The following is a 23,705-nucleotide window of genomic DNA, read 5'->3' as shown; positions in this document are numbered from 1 at the left end:
GAAGGAAGGAAGGAAGGAAGGAAGGCGGGCCTTTGGCTTCCGCTCAGTCGCTAAGCCCCGCCCCCTTTCCCTCCCTCCCTCCCTCCGCCGCGCGCGTGCGCGAGAGAAAGAGAGCGCTCCAACCGACGCCCCGCCTCCGCCCTCGGCCCGCCCCTCATTGGCTGGCTCGCGGCGGCAGTTTAAAATGGAAAGCAGGCAAGGAGCGAGTCGCCTCTGATTGGCCGGAAGGATGAGGAACAACAAGAGAGCGCCGCTGATTGGCTCGCGAGAGAGGGAGGGCGGGGCCTGAGGAGGAGGCCGTTAAATGGCCGAGGCACAGCGCTGCAGACCTAGTACTCTGGTTGTTGCCATTGGGAGCAGCGCTGAGCCAGCTCTCCCTCCAAGGCGCCCCTCGAAGGCATGGCCCCCTCTCTCTCTCTCTCTCTCTCTCTCTCTCTCTCTCTCTCTCTCTCTCTCTCTGTCCGGGGCTTGCCTTTCCCCAGGGACCGCGGCCGGCGGGGGACAAGGCCGGCCTCCGCCCCGGAGAGCAAAGGAAGGGGACAGCCAAGGGCCTCGGAGGCCAAATGGCCAAAGGAAGCCCAGTGGCGCCTCCGAGGCCGGAACTGCCCCGGCTCAGGGCCAGGAGCCCTGGGAAGCGTCGTGTATTGTGGCCTCGGAGCTCTCTGGCAGTCAGAGCAGGCTAAAGAACGACGTCTAGTCGCAAAACTACACTTCCCAGAATCCCCGGCCCTGAGCCAGACTGGCACAGGCTTCATGGCCTCCTTCCCCAGATGCAGCCAGGCCCACAGAAACCATTACTAGGCATGGCTCCTTTCTCCCACGTCCCCATGAGCCACCCTTATGGGCCTCACTGGGGCAAAAGGGAGGCCTCTATGGGCGCTTCTCCACGGACAGCTTACAGCAGGGCCAGGGGAACCCTGCGGGAGGCCCTGGGGAGGATGGCTGAACGCAAGCGCCGTGGGCAGGCAGCCAGCCCAAGCCCAGGCCCAGGAGGCCGGTGCAGGCGCATGCCAGGACTGAGCCTCTGGGGAAAGCTCCTTGTCCAGAGGCAGCAGCCTGGGCCTACCTGGCAGGCACTTGCCTTGGGAGAAGGCTGGGTGCCTGGCGGCAGAGCCCTTGGCCTGGAGAGGGCAAAGGGCGACCCTCGCGTTCCCTTGCTGACGCTCCCCTCCTTTCCAGGTCCGAGTGCCATGGAGGACAGCAAGGACCCCAGGAGTGCCACGGTGCCCCATGCCCTGCGCTGCTCCTCTGGCTGCACCGCAGATGGCCCCATGCTCCTCCACACCGTGCCACGCTCCCCGACCTGCGTCCGCTGTCGCAACCATGGCATCCGGGCACCACTGAAAGGCCACAAGAACCGCTGCCAGTTCCAGAGCTGCCAGTGCGAGGAATGCATCCTTATTCTGTAGGTTCAGAGGGCAAGTGGCCGTTTGGGGTGGGTGCTCCTGGCCCCAGCGTGGCAGGGAGGCAGCCTGGCGTGGCCCCAGCAGGTGGCACTCTCCCCTCATGAATAAAGGTGGTCCTTGCATCGGGCACGACAGAGAAGTACTGGATTGCCCGCTGGCCACCAAAGCAATGCCCCTTGTCTGCTTGGGGTGGGATGGCTAGCTCAGTGGCAAGCTCATGGGTAACAGTAATGATGACCAGCATAGCCATGGTGCTTCTCCTCCAAAGGAACACCTCTGGTGGGTTGGTAACCCACTCACAGGGTCAGCACATTTATTGAGGCACAAAGTCAAAGCAAAGACCATGGGCACCATGGGGACGGGTGGCAAAAGCAGAACCGGCAGGTGAAGCCTGTACCTGATTCCTGCTTTCCCCAGGAGACACAGGGAGGGCTGAGTGGGGAAATGGTAGCCAAGGGGTCAAGATGCTCTTGCTAACGCAGGACTAGTATTTGCCTTCTCCATTGCTTTGTGTTTGGAAACAGTGGGTTGCTATTGCTGCTGCTGCTGCTTTGTCTTGTAGGCAAAGGCGACGCGTCTCGGCCGCCCAGGTCTCCCTGCGCAGGCAGCAGGAGATGGAGCTAAGGAAGCAGCTGGCTGGCAGCTCAGGAGAAGATGCCCTGGGCTTGGGCAAACCCTCCAAAAGGACCAGGCCCTGCAGGGGAAGGACAGGTGAGCCACTGGGAGGATCCCACTGAGCTGGAGATCTTGAAACAGATCAAGCTGGTCAACATGCATAGCATTGCACTGTTCAGCACAGGGACCCCAATTCGCTCCCAGACCTAAATGGGTTTAGGGTTAAAGCCGCAGCATCGGTTAAATACATAATCCTCACAGTTGAAACTGGATTTTTAAAGGAATACCTCTCTAAAACAGAAACCAAATCATGCTTTGTATTTCAAGCGTGTATCTGAAGAAGTGGATTGAAATCCGCCAAAGTTCATGCTAGTTTCAAAGTGCTCCTACGTTTCTCCCTTCCGCTTTTTCAAAAGGGGAAGCTTCTCTTTAGCTTTTAGGTTAGTAGACATATGGGAACAGAAGCAAACATGTATGAGAGATGCACAATCCATAGTGAAATAAATGTGGATTCCTAGGGTTGAGGTATGCGTTCTGCTGCTCACCTGCCATTGCAAACAGATGTTTGAGAGCAGGCTGGGGAGGGAGGGAAGGGTGGTCCTAAACAAAAAGGCTCCGCGCTCCTTGTCTGCAGTTCTGTGCTCTGAATTCGGGTGTCTGTGTCTGAGCCTTCAAGTGGTCTGTTGACTTTTATTGACCCCATAAATTTCATAGGAATTTCTTAGGCAAGGAATCCTCAGAGATGGACTCAAGACCCTAAAGGCACCAGATTCTGTCTCATTTTGAAAGCTATCTATGCAGACCATATTTCAGAGGAAGGAAAAGGCAAAACCACCTCTGAGGATTCCTCGCCTAAGAAAACCCTCTGAAATTCATGGGGTCACCATAATTAAGCAGGGAACTTGAAGGTGTATACATATGCGCCCGCACACACCCAGAGACGGTTTTGCCAGTTCCTTCCTCTGAAATCTGCCTACAGCACCTAGGATTCATTGGCAGTCTCCCACCCAAGTACTATCCAAGCTGACCCTGCTTAGCCTCCAAGGTGAGACAGGATCTGGTGCCTTGAGGGTATTGCCCCTTACATAAAAGTTGTCATTTCCTCCCTTGGAAGCCCCCACCTCGGGCTTTTTGTTAAGATAACGTTTGCAGGTCAGTAGTTAGACTATGACTGTTTTGTGTGTTGTGGATGTAACCAACAGACTCCTGGGGGACAGCGGGGGGAGTGTTGTGATGATGATGATTAATTTCATTATTTTATTTTATCCCGCCTTTCTCCCAAAGTGGGGCCCAAGGCAGCTAACATACATAAAACGCAACAAGGGTACCAGGGCTGTTCATCTGATTGGCAGGAAGGAACTATTGGGCCTTTTCAGCCCTTGCATGCCAGAGACTATGGACGCTGGCATACCTTCAGGCAGCGTTCAGGAGGTGGGTTCTCACAAGGGCCTCTTGCCGTTTGTTGCGCAGGGAAGAAGGAGAATGAAGACCCCGCGCAAGAGCCAAAGGACGGGCTCAGAGGGGCTCCAGGGCTCCTGCGGAAACAGAGGCGGAGGGCGATAAAGCAGGTGAGAGACGGGAGGGGAGGGCAGGCCGCGCTGTTCTCCGGCCCAAATTCTTTTTCAGTCGGGTGGTTGCAGCCACAACAAATTGTGATATGAATTGTGGCACTCGCGGCATGTTTTGCCCATGGAAGAAGGTGCCTTTTCTCAAGCAAACCCAGCTTAGTAGCAGACGGTAACAGAATAAATAAAGGAAAAAACTGAAAATGTGAGACAGGTGGGCATGGTAGCCTTGAAAGCCACATCTCCCATCTCTTTATGAAAAACCATGTATGTTTGGGGTGTTTGTTTGTTTCCAAGTGGAAAATGTGTCTGCCTCAGTATCTGTTGAGTGAACATACCTTGCCAATGGGAGGCCCTGGTCTTGAAAATGGGTGCTTGCCTTCCGGTGGCCTTGGCAGGAGTGGGCAGAGAGCGAGTGGAAGGAGACCGTGCCCCCCTTGTGCCGCGAAGGACACCTGTCCCGCCGTCCGTGGGGAGGTGCCTCCCTTTGATTCCTTTTCACTCAGCGTCTAAGACAAATGTCTGCTTCGCTGGCTGAAACTCCGCTGGAACCTTCTACTAGGCTGCCGTTAGGATTTCCCAAGGATAAATGATATCTTTTATGACACGTAACCAATCTTCACCCAAATGATAAGAGACTCGGACTGTAAAACATAGACCAGGTTCCCACGAGAGTCTTTGAATCGGAGCATTCCGTTCATTGACATCTCATCTGATGTAGGTTGCAATACCTGTAATGTGGCGGTCCCTATAGGTATGTGTTTCCCCTTCTTCTCTAGGAGAGTTCCTATCTGCCCCGTCCTCACTGCTCCGGAGTGGCAGCGCTGCCATGGACTTGTGCAGGGCATCAGCCACCCTGCCTGGACTGGGCCCTGCCTCCGCTTCCTATGCCCCCTGCATCCTTCTGCCCCTTCGTGCCTCAGGAACATCCATTTCACTGTCCCCGAATGGGAGGTAGGTTGCCTGCTTCTCTAGTGGGCAGATGAGGGCTGGGCCAGCCAAACGTCTATGCAAGATAGTGATTTTAGCACTGAAGCCTTCTTGGGAACATATTAAGAACTGCCTCAGCTTAGAGAGACCCAAAGCTAATGCACTATTATTAATTTAATTTACTTGCACCTAATATTGGATATGAATACTGTCTTATACATGACAGGAGTCACACTGTTGTTCTTCTACCGTGAGTTTCACAGGAACTTGGTGATACCTCTCAAGGGTGACAGTATTTTTAAAACCAGCCCTGAAGAAGAAGAAGCGTTGAGCCAGAAATCTCTCCTGGATCCCGCTTTCCTACTGTAAATATGCCCCTGGCCTCTCTGCTCAGTCCTGATTGCTACCGCTTGCTTCCTTTCCCTGCAGGCTGTGAGGGCAATGAAGTTTTCTACATGCCAGAGGGTTACATGGAAGCCCCAGGACAAATGGCTCACTCTGGCATCTCCTGGCACTTACCTGGACCTGCCGACCTGCCCAGGTATGTGGGGCATCTGGGGCACTCCCATGCAGGGGACATTGAAAGCTAAGCTGAATATAGTATTTCTATACCTTTGTTTTCTGGCCCTAGTACCACAACAGCTGTCTAAACTAGCAGACATTTATTACAAACAGCAAGTTGTGGGTGGAAAGATAAGATGAACTTGGGAGAATGGCAGCTGCAGCAGCCCCTCTTCCCCCTCAACCGTCTGCTGTGTAACAAGGACAGAAGGCGAGTGGGAGATCAGCTGCCTCCCAGGGACTTTATAAACAAGACTGACACACGCTCTCTCCTCCTCCCCCCTTGTGCCCCTCCAGGCGCATGGCCCTGAACCCCCTGAGTGGCAACCTGGATTTGAGCAGACGTCCAAAGGCTCCACCACTGGGAGGCCAGGTATTTTGGTCTTTGCGTGTTTTGTGTGTGTTGCACAGAGACAGCCTGTGAGCCAGAGGTCTTGCCTTGGCTCCTCCAGGCTCCTTCCCTCCCACCCCAATTCAGCAATATTCCTGGAAGGGGGGATACTGGCAGCTGGGGTTATTCAATGTGGGGAAGAGAGACTGGAAGAAAGAAAAAGTGCACTCAGAAATATAGGAAGCATCCTCCCCAGTTGCTTCCATTTCCAGCCAGTGGCCCATAGGAATGCCAGCTCACCACAGAGAAATGGAGAACAACTCTTCCTGTTCAGGGTCACTTTGGAACGGGTAACTTCTTGACCAAGGCCTGCAGTATGAGAGTCTGATGGCCAGTTGTATGGCCAGTTGCTTCTCCACAAGGACATGTCTGCTGCTCACTTGAACATTGTATCTGCAAGAGCTTCCTTAGGCTGGTTTGATGGCATGAGGGGTCAGATGGTTGTGCCCTTTGAGGCAATGTTCAATTGTAAAGTGCCAGTGCCCTGCCCTGCCTGCCTGGGGGAGTGGTGCTCTCCCCCTTTGGGAGCAGCACATGGTCCCACGGACTGCAAAAACCCTCCCATATCTTGGTAGCCATTAAGCTTCTGGACTGAGCAAAACTGGGCAGTACAACTGGCCAGGAGTAGTGGCCTAAATGTGATCCAGTAAAGCAGCGACTTGTGACTTGGCACAGGCAGTTGCTCCAATGAAGAATTCCTGGTCTGTATTCCACACTGTATACTGTACTTGGAAAGCAGCCAGCCTTTTTTCTCCAACCCACGCAAATGAGAAATCTCTATTAAGGGATCCCATGTGGCAAATGCTCAGCCTAGCAGCCAAGTTAGGGCTAGATTCGAGCGGAGGTTGTTGTGGAATGCATCCTTCCAAGGCATCTGCTGCTGTTGGCCACAGATATATTCTGCCCTCTGTCTCATGTTCTTTCTCTCTCTCCTTCTCTTGCAGCCAGCCTCCTCCACTCATGTCTCCGTCTGGCCCTCCAGGGGACTCCTCTTCTCACCCCTTTCAGAACAACAGCTCCAGGAAGAGGCTGCCGAAGCCCTGCTGGTGCTGCGGAAGGCCCCCCGTTCAGGCCCCCTTCTGCCTCCTGCCAGCTCTGCACCTGCCCCCTTCTACCAGCCATCAGGGGCAGCTCAGAGCCCAGGGGTGCCCAGTCCTTTACAACAGCACCTCCCCAGCTTCATGCCTCCTTACGGCATGCACCCTGTGAAGGCCTCCCTAGACATTGCTCTGAAAGGGCCTCCGGTGCCTCCGGAGCCTGCTGGAGCTCACAGCAAGCAGGGCCCAGGGCCACTGGTCCTCCCTTTGCTCCACGGTGGTGCATTTCCCCATTGCCTGTTCTCGGTTGCCCCAACTGGGGGTCCCCAGCTTGCCACTTCTCTCCTGGTCTCCAGCATCCAGGCTGTGAGCCCTAGTCCAGGAGGGGTCTCCAGTGTCAGTGAGCACCATTTTGCCCCAGGCTTGGCAGCCTATCCAGGCTCCTCAGGCTCCATGCCACAGACCATTTGTGTGCCACAAATGATAGACACAGGTTGGCATTCCGAAGTCCTTGCTCCTCCAGGCCCCATTCCTGGCAGCCCCCAACTGCTGCCCTTCTGCATCCCACACATGGATGCCGCTGTCACGGTGCCCCTGCAGACAACCCTCCCTCGCAGCCCCCTTGAGATGGAGCTCCACATGCTCCCGAGGCTGTCTCTCCTGAATCCCAGCCCCTACCTTGTAGCTCATCCTCAAGCTTTCCCAGAGTCAGTGTTTCTCCCCGGGCAGAAGGTGCCACATCCTCTGTTGAGCCATGAAGGAAGGTGTTCCAGGAAGGGGCAGGAAGGAGAAACACATGGAAGCGCCAAGGGTCTGTGGAGAACCAATCCAACAGGTAAGACAGGCATGACTCTGCAGCTGCAGGGTATGAAGGAATGCAGGTGGCGTTTTGATAGTGGTGTCTCCCCAAAGACGACAGGAAGGGAAAGAAAGCACTGCTTTCCAGAGGCTAGCTTGGTGCCCTGTATGTTAAGAGGCAACACAGAGACAGTGGCATCTCTCACACAACATGCTGTGCCCAGGAGGCGAAGTGGGCACCATGAGTGCAGGGCCCTTCCCAGAATGGTGGCCTGGGCAGGAGGAGAACCGTTTGCTTGGTGCCATCTTCCTGCCCCGTCTGGTGCCAACCAGGCACCCAGCCTTTTCATTCAGGGGAGGGCAACTGCGGGAAGCACAGGGCAGTTTTCAGCCTCGGGACTCTGGGGCCTGACAAACTCCCCCAAATGCCAAAATGAAGGGCTACAAGTTGACTTCTGGTTTTGAAAAACCATTATATTTTTGATGTAATCCAGCGGAAGGCAAAGTATTTAAAAGGCAAATTCCTACTCTATGAAGATTTTTTCTTAAATGGCTAGAATAATGGTGGTCCCAAGCGTTGAGGCCCAGGCTGGGGGACCATTCGTCCCTACTTCTTAAAGAAAGGCTTTTAAATTGCGCATTGATCTTAATTAGTTTTATTGTTTGGGTTTAGCTTGTTAGCTGTCCAGAGACAGACAGACAGACAGACAGACAGGAGCTAATGAATCTGACTGATTAATTGTATCAGGAGAAATAACAAGGACAATCTTTATGCAGCACTGAAGGAACATAGAAATATTTTCAAAGTAAATCAAACAGATTTATGCAAGTTTATACAATTTTATCCGTGGGATTTATGATGAAGTTGGGCTACCTTTCAGGAATGCTCTACAGAGCCAAGAAATATTCCCATGCATTTGAGCATAAGTGCTCTTGGGGGAAAGCATCACTAACTGAGCGTCTCAGCCTTTGGGGAATGTCCGTCAGTAAAGCTGCCTGCAGAGGTTTGTGGGTCTGGGCATTGGGATGAACACAGTGGCTGGCATCCTGGCGTTTGCTCCTAATTAGATTAGATCCATTCAATCCGTGGTTGAGTAATGACTCAATAATAAATAAATCCCATGGATTCAGGACTAGCAATAGGGTTTAGGCCAGAATCTGGAACAAAGGGGCTTTCCCCGCTTCTAGATACTGGCACTGTTTCTAAAATGAATGGAAACATTTATGTGTGGAGAGTCATAGAATAGCAGCATCGGTAGACCAGGAGTTAGCTTCCACAGGGAGCATGTGCGCCAACTAGCACAGATTCTTTTGTATCTGCAAGCTCAACTGGCCAGGTCCCTTTTTGTCCTAAAGAGAGGACCCTCTGCCACAGACCAGGTTTCATCAGAGTACCAATTAGCAATGCCCATCCCAGAAGGGAAGCAGCTGTTCTGGGTTTCTCACAGAGCATGTCCAGGGTTCCTCTCTCATACAGGTAGGCTTCCCACAGCGCAGACTGCAATCTTTAAATCACTTATTCCAGATTAAGCATGCAGAATCTGATTCAAGGATCGTGGTCACAGCGATGCGCAGGATACGGTGGGAATCTGGAGTGTCTGAGAGACATCATCCCAAAAGGATGTCTCCTGAGACGTTGTTGATACTGGGCTCAATCTGATATTCCTGTTGGCTGCAGCCTTGCCTGGGTTCACTGCAGACCAGGCAGAAGGCAAGGGGATTCCAACCCCGTTTCCTTCTGGCTGACCTGGAGTGCCTGGGTCAGCTGCATGCTGTTTACCGAGAGCAGCGGAAGCTCTGCTGGAGACCTGTCTGAACGGCTGTCAAATGGGCGCAAAGAGGCAGGAGGCAGTGGCCCTGAAGTCCGACCGTCCTCTTTTCTGCTCAGGTCCCACGCAAGGCCACAGCCAGAGGGCTCAGGAGGCCTCTCCGCCCAGCCATCTGCCCTAGGCCAGTGGGGCTCCCTTAAGGGACAGACAAGGCAGTGGCCGCCTGGGATGGCTGGAGGCAGTTGCTCATTTCCAGCAGGCTCAGTGCCAGAGCAGTTTGTGAGAGAGAGGCTTCTTGGAAACAGAGAGAGAGGCAGCGGCCATCAGGCATTTCTGCCTCCTTCAAAGGCATCGCATGCGGAGGCTGAGGGACAGGCGCCCTTCCTTTCCACGGAGGCTTCTGCTATGGCTTTCGGGACTAGGAGAGGTGTTCCCTTCTCCGTTTGCTGCCAATAAAGGCCCAGAGGAAAGGCAGTGGGTTGTTCAGGCCCAGGGCCTCTGGGCGCCTCTCCTGCTCAGGCCGCTGTTGCTGCCGCCTGTTTCCCAGTGCCTTTGCCAGGCGGAGCTGCCCCGTAGTTCTCCCTGCTCCGTCCGGCAAAGCGCCAGCCGAGGAGGGCCTGGCAGCCCCAGCGCCAAAGGAAGCGCCAAAGGCACACATCCAAAGGCTCCCCAGAAAGGCCAAGGGACGAGCCCTTTCGCACTAGCCTCTGGGTCCGCCTCTTGTCCCCCAAGGCCCGCCCCAGCCGCCCAAAGGGGCAGGAGGGCCCCGTCTGGCGGGACTACCCTGGGACTGCCCCGGAGGCCTGGCCCTCGTCCTCCCGCCTCGCTCTGAAGCCCAGCCGGGGCCGCCTTGGCTCTCCTCCTCCTCCTCAGGGGCCTCCGGAAGGAAGGCGCGCTTCTCTCTCAAGGGCCGGGGAGGGAGCGGGAGCGGGAGCGGGGCTCCTTCGCGGCGGAAGCGAGGCCGGGGTCAGGAGGGACTGCTTCCGGGGCGCCCTCTCCGGCCGCGCCCCCGTCTGGCCGCCGGGGGAACTGCAGCGGCGCAGGCGGAACCCTTTCCTCCCAGGAGGCGCCGGTTCCGCGCAGGCAGGCAGGCAGGGCCCTCCTCGCCGCGCTCCCACCACCTCGGGGCTCCACGGACCACTGCGTCCCGCGTGAGTGTTCCGCCCCCTGGCTCCCCCGCCGCCGAATGGTACCGGCCGCCGGCCCAGAAGAGAAGAAGGGGCGGACGGAACCACTGCGCGCAGGGCGGGGGGCCAAGGAGACCCGGCCCTCGCTGGCCATGGAGGCGCCCCAGAACCCCCCGTTCCCCCGAGGAATGGAGGCGCCCGCCCCCGGCTGCCTTTGCGGGGGAAGAAACCACGCGCCTCGGGCGGGGGAGGAGAGGCCTGGCAGCCGGGCTCCCTGGCTGAGCCCCGCGACGGAACTGGGGCAGCCTTGCTCCCTCCCTCCCTCCCTCCCTTTTCTTTCCTTTCTTTTCTCTCCGTCCCTCTCTTCTCTTTCCTCTCCTTTCCCCCCTCCCTTCATTTCCTTTCCTTCCCTTTCCTTCCTCCCTCCCTCCCTTCCCTCTCTCCCTCCCTCCGTTCCTCTCTTCTCTTTCCTCTCCTTTCCTCCCTCCCTCCCTTCATTTCCTTCCCTTCCCTTTTCTCCCTCCCTCCCTTCCCTCTCTCCCTCCCTCCGTCCCTCTCTTCTCTTTCCTCTCCTTTCCCCCCTCCCTTCATTTCCTTTCCTTCCCTTTCCTTCCTCCCTCCCTCCCTTCCCTCTCTCCCTCCCTCCGTTCCTCTCTTCTCTTTCCTCTCCTTTCCCCCCTCCCTTCATTTCCTTTCCTTCCCTTTCCTTCCTCCCTCCCTCCCTTCCCTCTCTCCCTCCCTCCGTTCCTCTCTTCTCTTTCCTCTCCTTTCCCCCCTCCCTTCATTTCCTTTCCTTCCCTTTCCTTCCTCCCTCCCTCCCTTCCCTCTCTCCCTCCCTCCGTTCCTCTCTTCTCTTTCCTCTCCTTTCCTCCCTCCCTCCCTTCATTTCCTTCCCTTTTCTCCCTCCCTCCCTTCCCTCTCTCCCTCCCTCCGTTCCTCTCTTCTCTTTCCTCTCCTTTCCCCCCTCCCTTCATTTCCTTTCCTTCCCTTTCCTCCTTTCCTCCCTCCCTCCCTTCATTTCCTTTCCTCCCTTCCTTCCTAGGCCAACAATACTAATAATAGGATATCCTGATATGCCGCCCAGTCATCACTGGGAATCAGGGCCGCTTACAACAGAAAGGATAATACACGATTCCCTGTCCTGAGGCTTACAATCTAAAAAGACAGGACACAAAAGGAGAAGGGAATGGTGGAGGGAAAGGGGATGAGGTCCAGTGGTTCTTCTCTCCCTCTCAGGCCTGGACCAAGGCAGATGGATTGGAGGGAGGGCTCTTCCTTCTTCCAGGCTAGCCCTGATGGAGATGGGCCTGCCTGGTCAACTCCCTCATAGGCTGGAAGATGACAGTTATGGAGGGAGGAGTCTCTTCTTCCAGGCTAGCCTTGCTTTTTCCTCCCCAGGAGCAGCCACAAGGGAAGGACCAGCCAGCGGTCAGCCAGCCATGAGGGACGGAGACAAGAACCCGGCCAGCGTTCCGGCCCCGGCCCCAGATGTCCAGGGGGACGGCCGGTGGATGTCTCTGGTGAGGCCCCTACGCCGCTGGGCTTCCTGTCGGCAGAAGGCCTTTGGGTCTTTTGCCTGTGGGCAGCCCCCACAGAAGCCCCATGGAGCAGGGACCCTCCTTGCAAGCCGAACTTTGGAGCCAGAGGATGCTCCGTGGGGCTGGACACCCAAGAGGCCCTCCGCTGAAGATGTCCCCTGAATTTGGGAGATGGTCGTACGGGGGGAAGCGGTCAGGAGTAGCATTCGCGAAGGTTCCTCCCGGGGCATCCTTCATTTGCATGTTTTAATTAAAGGCCCTTAAGTATCAGTTCTGTGTTATAAATGAATGTGATTTTTTTTGGGGGGGGGAGTTTGGTGGTGGGTTCAGGATGCAGCAAAACTCTCCCTAGTGCTGTGGCCTTAATCCCCATTTCTGTGAAGGAAGGTGACAGCCCCCATCTGGCTGCAAAGCAAGGGTGAGAATTAAATTTTAACTGCCGCTCCCAGGAGCCCCAGTGCTGAGTGCTGGGAATGGCAGTCCAGGAGCGATTCTCACTCTGGTTTAGGGACAGATGGTAGTTGCAGCCCTGAGTCTGTCCCTTTCGGCTGCAAACCCACCAATTTCGCTTGGGGCAGAGTTCCCAGGTTGCTTTTTGCCTCCCAACAGAAAGCTGCTTTAAAAACCTGTTTCTCTCCCGGTGTTTCTACTCTAAAACAGCACCATCGCTTCATTGCCGATAGCAAAGACAAAGAGCCAGAGGTGGTCTTCATCGGAGACTCTTTGGTGCAGCTGCTGCACCAGTTTGAGGTAAAATGGCTCCGAAAGGCATTGGGGGAAGAACCAGGGGGACCCAGTGGCCATCTAGACGGCTGGCCCTTTTCTTCCTCTGCCCCCCAGATCTGGAGGGAGCTTTTCTCCCCTCTCCATGCGCTCAACTTTGGCATTGGCAGCGACACCACCCAACACGTCCTCTGGCGCTTGCAAAACGGGGAGCTTCAGCACATCCGGCCAAAGGTAGGCTGGGCCATGGGCAGCTGGGGCAGCCAGCTAACGCCTTGCCAGCCGCCCCCCCCCCCCCCCCCCGGCCAATCACCACTGCCCCCAAGCCTTCAGGCCGGAGTCCTCGCAGCCTCTTCCCTCTTAAGAAGAAGCCCCTGCTGGTAGCAAAATGCAGAAGGGTGGAATAGCGGGAGCAGGGCAACCCAGGATAAGGGTTTATACAAGTTGCTGAGCATGTCTCAAATCAGTACTCCAAACAGGGTGCAACCAAGGGATGTGTTACTGTGGCCAGATCTGGCTTTTCCATCTACAGACAAAAATGACGCATTAGCTTTAACTGTGCCAAAGTTCTCCTGGCCACTGCTGAAACCTGGGCCTCTTTCCTCATCCATATAGCTGAGCCCTCCGATTGTATCTCTCCTTTGCTTGCAGATTGTGGTCGTCTGGGTGGGCACCAACAACCATGGTCACACAGCGGAGCAAGTGACAGGCGGCATCGAAGCAATTGTGCGCCTCATCCATCAGCAGCAGCCCCAGGCCCGCATAGTGGTTTTGGTGAGTGCCAGCCACTGGTGGCTGTGCTCAGGAGAAAGGGGGGCAGAGATGTGGCTGCCGCTTGGCCGGCTGGGGATTTCCCTGACCCATTTCTTCTTGTGGACACCCACCCACAGGGCCTGCTGCCACGGGGCAAGAACCCCAATCCACTGCGGGAGAAGAACCAGCAGGTGAACGAACTCCTGGAGAGCAAGGTGCCACTCCTGCCCAACGCCTCCTTCCTAAACGCCGACCCAGGCTTCGTGCATTCGGATGGGACCATAAGTCACCACGACATGTATGACTACCTCCACCTGACCCGCAACGGATACGCCCGACTCTGCCCAGGCCTCCATCGCCTCCTGCTATGCCTTCTGGGAGAATGCCATGCCCAGGCGCCCTGATCCACTACCACTGCTGCCCAGGGGAAGCCGTACTTTGGCCAGGCAGCAAGAGTGGTAATTTTCACCTGCCCCTGTCTGTGCCCGTCATCTGGGTCGGCCAACAAGGCAGCTCCCCTTTGCTTCTGGCCTCCGGGGCTAAATACAGATCTGCCCTCTTTCAGCAGGAAGGCTCCTGAGGTGGCAAAAGGTCTGTGGGCAGTGGATGCGGGGGGAGCATGCTGGTTCACTTAATGCCAAAATACATTGGCCATGGGGGAAATTACTGGGAGCTCAGCTACATTTACTTAATAAAAGTGGTATGTGAACTTGTGAGCCCAGACTCGGTGCTTCTGTTCCCATGGCTGGGTGTTCTTCTCAAAAGGGTTTAGGTTTTTTATGGGGGGGGACTTCCCAATGGGAGCAGTGTGTGCATATTTGTAGTGTCCCACAATGTCCCTTTCCTTCTCCATGCAGCATTAATGGAGAGCAGTGATGATATTAAGGACAGAAGGGTTAGATATGCTATGTGGGTCTCCATGAGCCAGCTGGGTCCCTTCACTAACCTTCAGAGGGTTTGCCCTCCACTAAAACCAAGGAAACCCCTTTGTAAACCAGGCAGAAGAAGTGGAGCTGCAGACCAGTGCATGGCTCTTTGCGGTGCTTAAAAATCCATGTGGGCTCAGGGTGGGTTGCCCACTCACCCTCCCACTCAAGGGTCTCTCAGCTTTTGACTTTGTCATCTACTCATACATCTAATCCCTTTGAAAAAAAATTTGTTCAGGGGGCCAAGAAGACATTAATACTAGGCACCCTATTACAGAGAAATGAATACTGAGTCACTGAATAATTTACAATGGGCCTATGCTTGAGGGTTTGGTTCCAGAACACACACCTCCCCCCCATACTAAAACATAGGCTCAGCCTGGCTGTGGAGGTGAGCCACTGGACAAGGGAAATTTGGGTTCCTCTTTTTCCTCCAAATGTGAATTGATTTGGGTGTCTCCATGCAAAACGATCCAGAACAGATTGTTAAAGAGCTTTAATAGTATGTGAGGTGGGGCCACCCCAATGCAGGAGGGGCTACACATGGTCAACATGTGGCTTTGGCCACCAGGGCACTTGCGCTGTGCCTGGGAACGAGGGGGGCAGCCCCGTCCACTGGCACTCCCTCTTGCTTCATACTCCCCTGGCGATGGGCCAGAACCCCTCACCAGCAACACGCAGACCTCCCCCCAGACGTCGGCTGCGCTGCACCCCAAGCCTCTTCTGGATGGATGGCCCAGGCGGCCCTCTCCATGCCCAAGTGGAGCCTTGACCAGTCAAGACAAACGGGTGGCATCACACAAGCTCCGCTGAGGCCACCAGATGGCCTTCCTCCTCTGATGATCCAGCTTTCTGAGTGACCACAGCAAGGGCCCATCCACAAGGTAAGGCCGGCTGTAAAGTGTCTCAGCCCCCCTCCCTTCCATGGAGCAGCAGGGAGGCCGGGAGGAGACTCTCCCAGGCCCCACATATTGACACAGAAGAAAAAGAGTATGAGATCCCAAAATATTCGACATCATTAAAAGAGGAGGGAGTTGAAAATCAGAAGTTGTCCCTTTGTGGGTGTTTTCTTGCGGCCCCCACCCTGCCCCGAGGTCTCCATGGCAGCAAGGCCCGTGTCCTGGAATGGTTGATATTTCAGGGGAATCCCCTCTGCCGCTGCCTCTTGGGAGGAAAGGAGTGTGTGGGCACCAGCGGTGGCACTGGGGGGTCCACACCCCTCCCCTTTCAGGCCAGACCGGCCGGGCAAAGAGCCAAGCAAGAGGAAGGGTAGGGAGATGGTTTTGTGGGGCGCAGGTGTCTGCCCCCTCCTTGAGTCCCAGAAGGCTGGGGAGGGGGCTGGGGAGAGTCACAGGGTGGGAGGGGACCCAGTTGGGGAGGGGGCAATGATCCAAGCCCCCCATCCGCCCAGCAGGCAACTTCTCTCTCTCTCTGTCCTCTGCTCAATCGCTTGCTCATCTGCTGCTGGCATTGCCTCCGCTCCCGCAGCCAGGAGAAGTCTGCTGGCTACCATCCCAAGCGGCTGCCATGGTGGAAGGCGGCCCGGAAGGGGGGCCCACCCCCGTGGCCTCTGCTCCTGGGCCCGAGTCCGGCGTGAGGGCCAGTGGCTCCAAAGGCTGCCCCTCTGCGGTGCCGCCCTGGCAGGCGGGGCCCCCGGGTTCAGGTGTGCTGGGCGCCTGCTCTGTGGGGGTGGCTGCCTGCATGATCTTCTGTCTCACTTCTCGGATCTTGAGCTGCAAGCAGACCTTGGTGGGGAAGATGTCTGAGTAGCGTGCTTGGAAGGCTGCCGTGGCTTGTGCTGCCAATGGGCCAGTGCAAATCGATGGGGAGAGGGGAGAAAAGCTGGTCAGTCGTGGGCCCTCCTGTGTAGGAGGCACAGGCCAGAAACAGGCAGGACGTGGCATGGCACTATCTGCCCTCTCCTAGGACAAGCTCCCCCAGCCCCAATCCCCAGCAAGGGGAAAGGGCTGCAGGGAGCAAAGCTGCTGTTTGGCCGCCAGCACCATCAGGCAGCCAAGCTTCTTAGAGCTAGCCCAGGCCTAGCTGAGACTCAGAAAAGAACCTGTGGGGCCCTTGCCCAGGACATGAAAGCCAGCAGGGCAGCCCATTCTCCCTCCCTACCTGATGGGAAGAAGCCGTGATCCTGGAAGAGCTGCATAACCAGAGCCCTCCGCTGGTCCAGCGTGCGTCGCAGGGACGAATAGGGCACCTTCTCGTACTCCAATTCCCCCAGGACATCGTCCGCCTCTGTGCCTGCAAACAGGCAGGGAAAGTGAGCAGCTCCGGCGGCAGGGCCCACGCCAACAGGTAGCCAATGAGGGTCTGGCCCAGGCAGCTGTGCCCTCCCTTCCCTGCAGCATTCCGGCTAAAGGGACTTGAGCTCTGGCATGGCCTCCCTGTCCTCCACTGTGAAAGGCAAAAATGCCTCCAAAGGCTCTGTTTCTGGCAGCTGGAGTTTGAAGAGGCCAAATATGCTGCTGTTCTTGGGTCTTTTGGTCCCATCCCTTTGCCCCCAACCCAATTAAACGTGGCCCTCAGCTGGAAGGAGCGCTGTAAAAAAGCAGGACGATGCAGCCCCCTCCCTGGACAGACATGGAGCCGGGAACACAGCAGCCCAGCTAGGCAGACCCTCTGAGGCATTTCCTCTTTCACTAGGCTTCCTCTGACAGACACGTTGCCTCTTTTTAGCAAACTAAAACTCCTATCTACTCCCTTCAAACCCAGGAGCCACCATCACTGGGGAGCTCTGCCTTGTCCCTGTGGGGAAAACAGGCAGAGTATGAATGGGGAGCAGCCGCTGGTACCGCCTCATGGCAGCAGAGGAAGCCAAGCCTCTCGCACACAGGGCAGGGTTGATGTGCTGGCTCCTATCCGTCATCCACATGCTGGGCCCTCACCTACCTGTCTTGTCAAAGGTAAAGATGTCTCCCTCGCACTTGGCACTCTTGGGTGTGTTGGGCTCCGAACTGCAGCTGGAGCGCCGGCGCATCTTCCGCTTGGGAGAAATGGGGTCTTCTGTGGAGGAGTCCAAGTCTGAAAGGCAAGCCCATGCCACAATGCTCAGTGCAACAAAAGGCACAGGGGGTTGTCCAATCCCACAAAACCAGGAGATGGGGGCCAGGGCAGATGCTTAACTGTGGTGTGTGTGTGTGTAGAAAGAGGAAGCACCCCTTTTGGCTTCCTTTCACACAGTGCAGCCCAAGAAGTGGAAAGGACACTCTCCCACAACTCCCATCAACTGGGAAGGAGCCTATTGTTCCCTGGGCAAAAAGCTGTCTTGGGGCCACACAGCTGAGGAACTTCCAGAAGGGAATTCTCTCCAGCCAAGCAGATTAATCTCCTTGTTGCTGTTCATCTGCTCTGCGTTTCTCCTCACAGCTCAAATCCTCCAATAAACTACCCTAACGCTAGGATCCCCCCCACCCACAGCTGAGCATCCCCCTCTGTGCTCCCTTGGCCTCTCCTGGAAGCCCCTCTGTTGCAGATGCCGCCAAGCCTCCCCACTTGCCCCCTCCAGTCCCAGTCCCAATCCCAGTCCCAGCAGATCTTTGGCATGGCAGGGACAGCACTGGCTTCTGACCCCCTCCCGGCCATTCCCTGCCCCTCACCTGTGGAGTTCTTGCGCTTCTTGCGGTAGCTGCCCAGAATGGCCCGGGGCGAGGTGGCAAGTGACTGCAGCGTCGGAGAGGGCAGCACTTCTTCAGGCTTGAATTCAGGCAGCTCAGCAAAGCGCTCCTCAAAATCTACCTCCGAAAGAACCCTGCTGGGGTAGGGGCAAGGGAGAGGGATAAGGGTCACAGGGAGCGCCGGTTGCTCACCACCCCAACCCAAGTCAGATCCCTCTTTGTGCACCATTCCTAAAAACAGCAGCACCCCAGACTCCTTTCCACCTGCCTGCCCTCCTGCACTGGGACTGGGTTTCCACAAGTACGGTCCTAGAGCATGCAAGGCAGCCTCTCGTCCCACTTTTACTTAGGCAAGTAATGTGTCCTTCCTTTCTGAGGAAGGATAATGCCCCAGGAAAGGAGTGTTGTGCCCCAGAGGCTCCTCTGTTAGCAGGGAATGTGCCCCAGGAAACAGCCCCAGCCATAGGTACTTCCCAGTGCTAATTCCCAGATGGATGGAGTAAAGTGGAAGGCTGCCATTATGGAGGCAAAGTGTTCTTCTGAGAAATCCCTTTCAGCAGAAACATCAAAAGCCCCCCAGGGAAGAGCGTGGGCCGCCGTAGCCGCCTTCAGCCCCAGACCAAGAGCATGCCCAGCACCCCATCCCTCCTCGCAAAGCGGGTCCAATGCCTGACAGAATGCCAACCCCTCCATGCCTGTGGCTTTCGAACTGCTTAGTGGTGCAGAGAATTCTGGGAAGCGTCCCAGGCAGGCTGAGCTTGGAGAGAGTGCTATCAGGAGCAGCCTGCCTTCATCAAGTGCCCTTCCATCTGCCTCAGTCAACGTGCCCAATGGCCAGGAGAATGGGATATGTAGTCCTAAATATCTGGCACACACTAGGCTAGGGCAGGATGAGCTTACGACTCATTGCTACAGGGGGTATGTATGCACTGTGTGTGTGAACTGATGGTACACACAGACGAAACTAGTGGCCTCTGAAAGGGAAGGTCTGTAGCTAGAAGCAAGCTGTCTTTGGGGAAAATTCCTTTACCCCCATTAGTAACTTTCCAAAGAACCTCAGGACTGCCATAACCCCACTGACAAACGTGGCTCCTGTGGGTCTTTGCCCCACAGCCCCTGCCCTTCCCAGTCACTCACTTGTCCACTGAGTCAAATGTTTTCTTCAGGGGAGGAGGCCGGACCTTCACCTTCTTGCCCACCGGCCCGTCCTTTGGCTCAGGCCCTTCGGACGTGGAGGACAGAGATGCTGTTGGGGGCAGAGCTGAGGACGCCCCTCTAGAGCCCTCCCCAAAGTTTGGAGGGCCAGGACTGAGTGAGGATGAGGATGGCCCCGCGGAGGGCACTGATGCCTCAGGCCGGCCTTCAGGGCCCGACGTTCTCCAGTCGGGAGAAGAGGGGAATTTCAGGGGCTGTGTGAGATTGAGAGACAGAGACAAAGAAAGAGAGTTAATGCTAGTCAGCAGGCTGGAAGAACAATGCTGAGGGCTACTGCTATCATCATTCTTCTCAAATTCAGCCTCCCTCTTCCTCATAAAAGCCAGGTCAGCTCCACCGACAACACAGATAAAGACAGGGCTCTCCAAGGGCAAAACCTCCTCCTCTTCCTTCAAGCAACAAGGAGAAGCGTGATTTAGGTGATGGGGGAGGAAGTGATGTGTAAGTCTATCATCTGGAGAAACAGTTTCTCATTCCACTCCAAGCAAACACATGCTCAAAGCCAAAATAGCTTGAGTCTGGCTACCACAAGCCAACTGAACCCCAGGAAGCTCCCCAAGGATTCTGGAAGATGCTTCTGGCCCCTGCATTGGTGAGTCCTCGCAGCAACCGTGTCTTTCTCCACATCCGCAGCGCATGGTACAGAAGATCAGCCTCAAGCAATAGGGCGCCTTCTGAGGCTGGCAGCGGGGGGGGGGGGCACCTGGACCTCTTACCGTCTCAGCAGCCCCTTTGCTGCCTGAAGGTGGGGCAGGCAGTGGGTCTCGGGCTGCTCTCTCTTCACTGGCCACCCCGACCGATTCCCGGTGGCTCCAGACCTCTGTGGTTGCGGCCTCCGTGACTTGCGGCGGCTGGGGCGAGGGGGGCGACACCAGCTCCCAGGAGTCCCTCTTCAGCTCCTGGACTTTGGCCAAACTCTGCTCGGGCCCCTGGCAGGAAGGAGAAGGAGGAGGCTCCTGGGGCCCTGTCTCCCGGGGCCCCCGCTCCGTGGCTTCAGACTCTCGAAGATATCGCTGCCCAGCAGGCTCCTGGGGTGGCTGTGGCTGCCCCACGGGAGGCCGGCCTGAGCCAGGTGAGGGGGCAGATTCGTAAGAACCAATTGGGATGCTGGCAATGCTAGCCCTCAGTTTCTGGGGTGTCTTGAGTGGGGGGCGCTGAACTCGAGTGGCTGGTGAAGGAACGGCCTGGAGAGCTGGAAGGAAAACACTGATCACCAAAAACCACAGCTACTCAGGGGTTATGGCATCCCCAACGCCCTGCTGGCACAATCCTTCCCCTGCACTGGCTTCTTGTCCCCCTCACCTCACCCCACCTGCCCCGGCTTGCACTTATTTTGGGCCAAAGGCACATGTATAGAGGCCTCACTATTCACTGGCAGGTGCAGATTCCTGCCTTCTCCTCAGCTGCACTAGCCAGGAGTTTGTGCTATTATTTTCATAATAAGCAGCCCTAGTGAAAGCAACTAAATCTGAATTCTATTTAAGCCCAGTTCATTGGGTTCTGTCTTGTTATGAAGCAACCTGTTAAATATTGCTGAATCTTGATTTGATTTGTGTCTGTGCATTAAACACACTATCTCAGCCAGGAAGGATCTTCTAGAGAGCTAACAGATAGCTTCATGTGTGCTTTCCTTCAAGAGCTGTTATAATAATAATGATAATAATAATAATAATAATAATAATAATTTATTTTTAGCCCACCTCTCCCATTCGGATCGAAGCGGGTTCCAAAAAAAAAAAAAAAAAAAAAAAAAAAACCACCAAGAAAATTACTATTTTAGTAGTAAAATAAGACTAAAGCACCTCATTCTTGCCGTGTTCATTTCTGTACCTAAATCCCCAATTAGTATCAAGGAAGAACGATCTGAATAGAGGATGGGTTCAGTTTGTATATATATAACAATTGAACCCGTTAGGAATGGAGGGAGAGAGAACTAGAGAAAGGACGGCAACAAATGAAGCTTTTGGTCATCGCTACAGATGAGAAGTGATGCTTCAAAGTTGAAAATGTCCACCAAAATGTGGTTTCATCACGAAGGGCTGTGGGCAGGGAGCAATGCTCCGCAGCCATCTCTCCCTCCCTCCCGCTCGCCTCGTGACTAGCAAAGTCTGAGCCCAGTTTGGCAGCACGAGAGGCCTCTCTGCTTGAATGGCCATGTCAACAGTTGCCTTCCTGCCAGACTGCCTTCCTTCACTCCCTTTCCAGGCTGGGGGTGGTGGAGGTGGCTCCTCCGGCCTCGGGTCCTCTGTCGCCCAAAGCACTCCCCCCACATACCTGTGGAGACCACCAGGTCCTGGGTGGGTCCTCCGGAGGCCTGGGCGAGGCTGCTGTTGCTTCCCCCCTTGGGCAGGATGGCTGTCGGGGAGGAGGCGGTGCTGGTAGCTGCCACCGTGTACACCACGCCGTGAGTGGCTGGCTGGGCAGGACCCGTCCCTGGCAGACTGGGGTAGATGGCTGCGATGACTTGACCCTGTCCAGGGCAGGAAGCTGGGAGCTGGGGGCTCTGGAGGGGAGACACTCCTACTTGCCCCGGTGTCAACAGGGAGCTCTGACCTGCCGGGAACCAGAGGTAAAGATTCAGGCCTGACCAGGCAGGCACTCAGGAGGCCAAGCGTTTGCCCCCATCCCATCCCTCCCGGCACCTCTCTGTGCCCCATGCGCCACCTCACCACCCACGTCCATCTGTCCACCCAGGATGGTGCTGGTGGGTCTGCCCTCCAAGCTCCCGCCCCACATCTTCCCCAGCCCCCTTCCGCCTTACCGGCCTTACCCGAGAGCAATGGCTGCACAATGGCCTGCCCGTTTGGCCCGATTGTGGTGAAGCCCAGTGCCACAGGGGCCGGGCCCATGGGGGACTGGACGTAGGTGGTGGCGGGCGTGGGGGCGCTGGGCTGTGTGTGGGAGGCCGAGGTGCCCAGGGAGAGGGGGTGCCCCGCGGCCGACTGCACGTAAGTGATCCTGGGGCAAAGAGAGGGAAGGGGGGAAGAGGGGTTACCATGGCTGCTGCTAAGAAGTTAGAAGCCCCCAGGATCCCGCGCTGCACACTGACAGGGCCAATCCATACCTAGTGGAGGAAGAGGAGGGCAACAGCACCTTTTGGGTTTGGCTTGGGGAGCCCACAACAGCGGCAGCAACAGTGCCCTGAAGAGTGGCTGGGCTGAGAGGTGGCACCAGTGTGGCACCGCTCTGTGAAGATGGCTGGGACTGGACCACTGGCACCGGGGTGAGCTGGATGATCTGGAAGGGCAGGAAAGCCAGGTGAGTGCTGAACAGAAAGACGAACGTTGGTACTTACCCGTGATACATTCATTTCCAGCAGACGAGGGTCCTAGCATCCTGCTATCTGGGTGCTGCCTGCGGCCTCCGACCCTGGCTGCCTGTTGGTGGATCTGCTTTGTTCTTCTTGTTACTGGATTGGTTTTTCTGAGTTCTTGTTTGTTCTTATTCTAGTTTTTTCTAAGGTGTTCTAGCTAACCCTTAGCTGATGTTACTAAAGTTCAGTTCCTTGATTTACTTTAGTAGTCACTTGGCTTGTTATTGACTGAGGCTCAGGGGGGCTAGCTCCTCCCTATATAGGGGCCGGTCTTTTCTTTATTGTCCCTGCCTACAGGAGCGAATAGGAGGAGCTAAACCCAGAAGACAGGAGGTTAGAACCCTGCCTGCTGGGAAACCCCTTTCCCCACAGGTGCATGCCGGCCTACACATGCCACTTGCAGGCCCCAAAGGAAGCGGGCTTATGCAACACAGGCTGCCTGCCAGCTAATGTAATTGCCAAGTCATTTAGGCAGAATCTGCTGCTCTCCTGACTCTGTAGAAGCGGGCAGTGAGGCACTGAGTTTGGCAGGAGGGCATCCCATGTGCCCAGTCCAAACAAGAGCCAAGAGAAGGAAAGAGGGGAGGCAGGAGCTATAGGGCCCAGGGGACACTGTGGGTGGGACCAGGCACTGTTCCTCCTGAATGTCTTGAAAGCAGAGGGTGGTTTTAGTGGGGTGGGCAGAAAATGGGTGCAGGGCAATAGGAAGGGATGAAGATGGGAAGGGGGGGGGGACTATTCTCACCTCCTGCCCCTGTGCTTCCCTGACCTGCACCCTTTCTCCTTTGTGTAAGGAAGGCATTTGGGGTGCTAAGGAAGTTTTATGCCCATTCTGTACTTCTGTACTGTTCCTGCCAGTCATAGCCTTCGCAGATACCAGCAAGCCCTGTCCAGACGCCACCTTCCCTGCCTTCAGCACCATGCCTCAGGTGCACTGCACACGGCCCTTGCCAGTCCCTTGCCCGCTTCCCACCCCCCCATCCCCACCACGCAAATACTAACCTTGCTTGCCGGTTGACTCCCATTTTGCACAGGAACTTGGAAGGGTGGAGTGACCAGAGGGAGCTGGGTGGCTGTGGTGGTCCGCACAGTCACCTGAGGGGCAGCCATGGGCACCAGGACTTTGCCTTGCACCTGGAGCCCTGTAGGGGTCATCACTGGCCCAGACACCAGGTGCTGGGCTGAATTGCCTGGCGAGGGAGCTTGGACTGGAGACGCCGATTGCACTGTAGGGAAAGAAGTGACAAAAAGCACACTACATAAGTCAGCTTGGCAGTGTGTGTGTGTGTGTGTGAAAAGCCCAGAGCTCAGATCTTTGGACTGCAGTCCCCAGAATCCCAGAGGCTTTGGCCAGCAGTTTACGGGTCAGGGATTCTGGGAGCTAAAGTCCAAAACATCTGGTGAACCAAACG

General features: G+C 56.0%; 2 protein-coding genes across 8 annotated transcripts in view; one reads left to right on the top strand and one right to left on the bottom strand.

Annotated features, from left to right (window-relative positions):
• Window positions 1–197: 197 nt before the first annotated feature.
• Window positions 198–13,926, top strand: LOC149304742 (platelet-activating factor acetylhydrolase IB subunit alpha1-like). 4 transcript variants are annotated; one of them, XM_089478132.1, is made up of 13 exons: window positions 207–397; window positions 1,180–1,405; window positions 1,969–2,117; window positions 3,492–3,589; window positions 4,366–4,540; window positions 4,946–5,057; window positions 5,375–5,450; window positions 6,413–7,340; window positions 11,598–11,719; window positions 12,398–12,487; window positions 12,578–12,694; window positions 13,112–13,234; window positions 13,351–13,926. In XM_089478132.1, the coding sequence occupies exons 2-13, from the start codon at window positions 1,191–1,193 to the stop codon at window positions 13,615–13,617; spliced, it is 2,472 nt and encodes an 823-aa protein (XP_089334258.1). In that variant the 5' UTR covers window positions 207–397; window positions 1,180–1,190; the 3' UTR covers window positions 13,618–13,926. The 4 variants fall into 4 exon arrangements, with proteins under 4 accessions (XP_089334259.1, XP_089334258.1, XP_089334260.1 ...); XM_089478133.1 differs by lacking the exon at window positions 12,578–12,694 and having other exon boundaries at window positions 198–397; XM_089478134.1 differs by lacking the exons at window positions 207–397; window positions 1,180–1,405; window positions 1,969–2,117; ... (3 more) ...; window positions 5,375–5,450; window positions 6,413–7,340 and adding an exon at window positions 10,094–10,223.
• Window positions 13,927–14,620: 694 nt separating this feature from the next.
• CIC (capicua transcriptional repressor) overlaps window positions 14,621–23,705 on the bottom strand; it is a 33,283-nt gene continuing 24,198 nt past the window's right edge. For 3 of the 4 annotated variants that reach the window (XM_089479079.1, XM_089479080.1, XM_089479078.1), the window contains exons 12-21: window positions 23,296–23,519; window positions 22,045–22,217; window positions 21,751–21,938; window positions 21,255–21,533; window positions 19,697–20,172; window positions 18,903–19,174; window positions 17,748–17,902; window positions 17,041–17,172; window positions 16,261–16,392; window positions 14,621–15,937 (exon numbers count right to left, since the gene is read on the bottom strand). In XM_089479079.1, the coding sequence (XP_089335205.1) occupies window positions 15,594–15,937; window positions 16,261–16,392; window positions 17,041–17,172; window positions 17,748–17,902; window positions 18,903–19,174; window positions 19,697–20,172; window positions 21,255–21,533; window positions 21,751–21,938; window positions 22,045–22,217; window positions 23,296–23,519 (2,375 nt within the window). In that variant the 3' untranslated portion in view covers window positions 14,621–15,593. The remainder of the gene's footprint in view (window positions 15,938–16,260; window positions 16,393–17,040; window positions 17,173–17,747; window positions 17,903–18,902; window positions 19,175–19,696; window positions 20,173–21,254; window positions 21,534–21,750; window positions 21,939–22,044; window positions 22,218–23,295; window positions 23,520–23,705) is intronic. The other variant, XM_089479081.1, reaches the window with a different exon arrangement.

The sequence above is a fragment of the Sceloporus occidentalis genome, unplaced genomic scaffold (genome assembly GCF_023333645.1).
Source record: "Sceloporus occidentalis isolate IW3139 unplaced genomic scaffold, rSceOcc1.0.p SCAF_13, whole genome shotgun sequence".
In the NCBI taxonomy this organism is placed as follows: Eukaryota; Metazoa; Chordata; class Lepidosauria; order Squamata; family Phrynosomatidae; genus Sceloporus; species Sceloporus occidentalis.
This window is presented reverse-complemented; position numbering and strand designations above follow the sequence as displayed.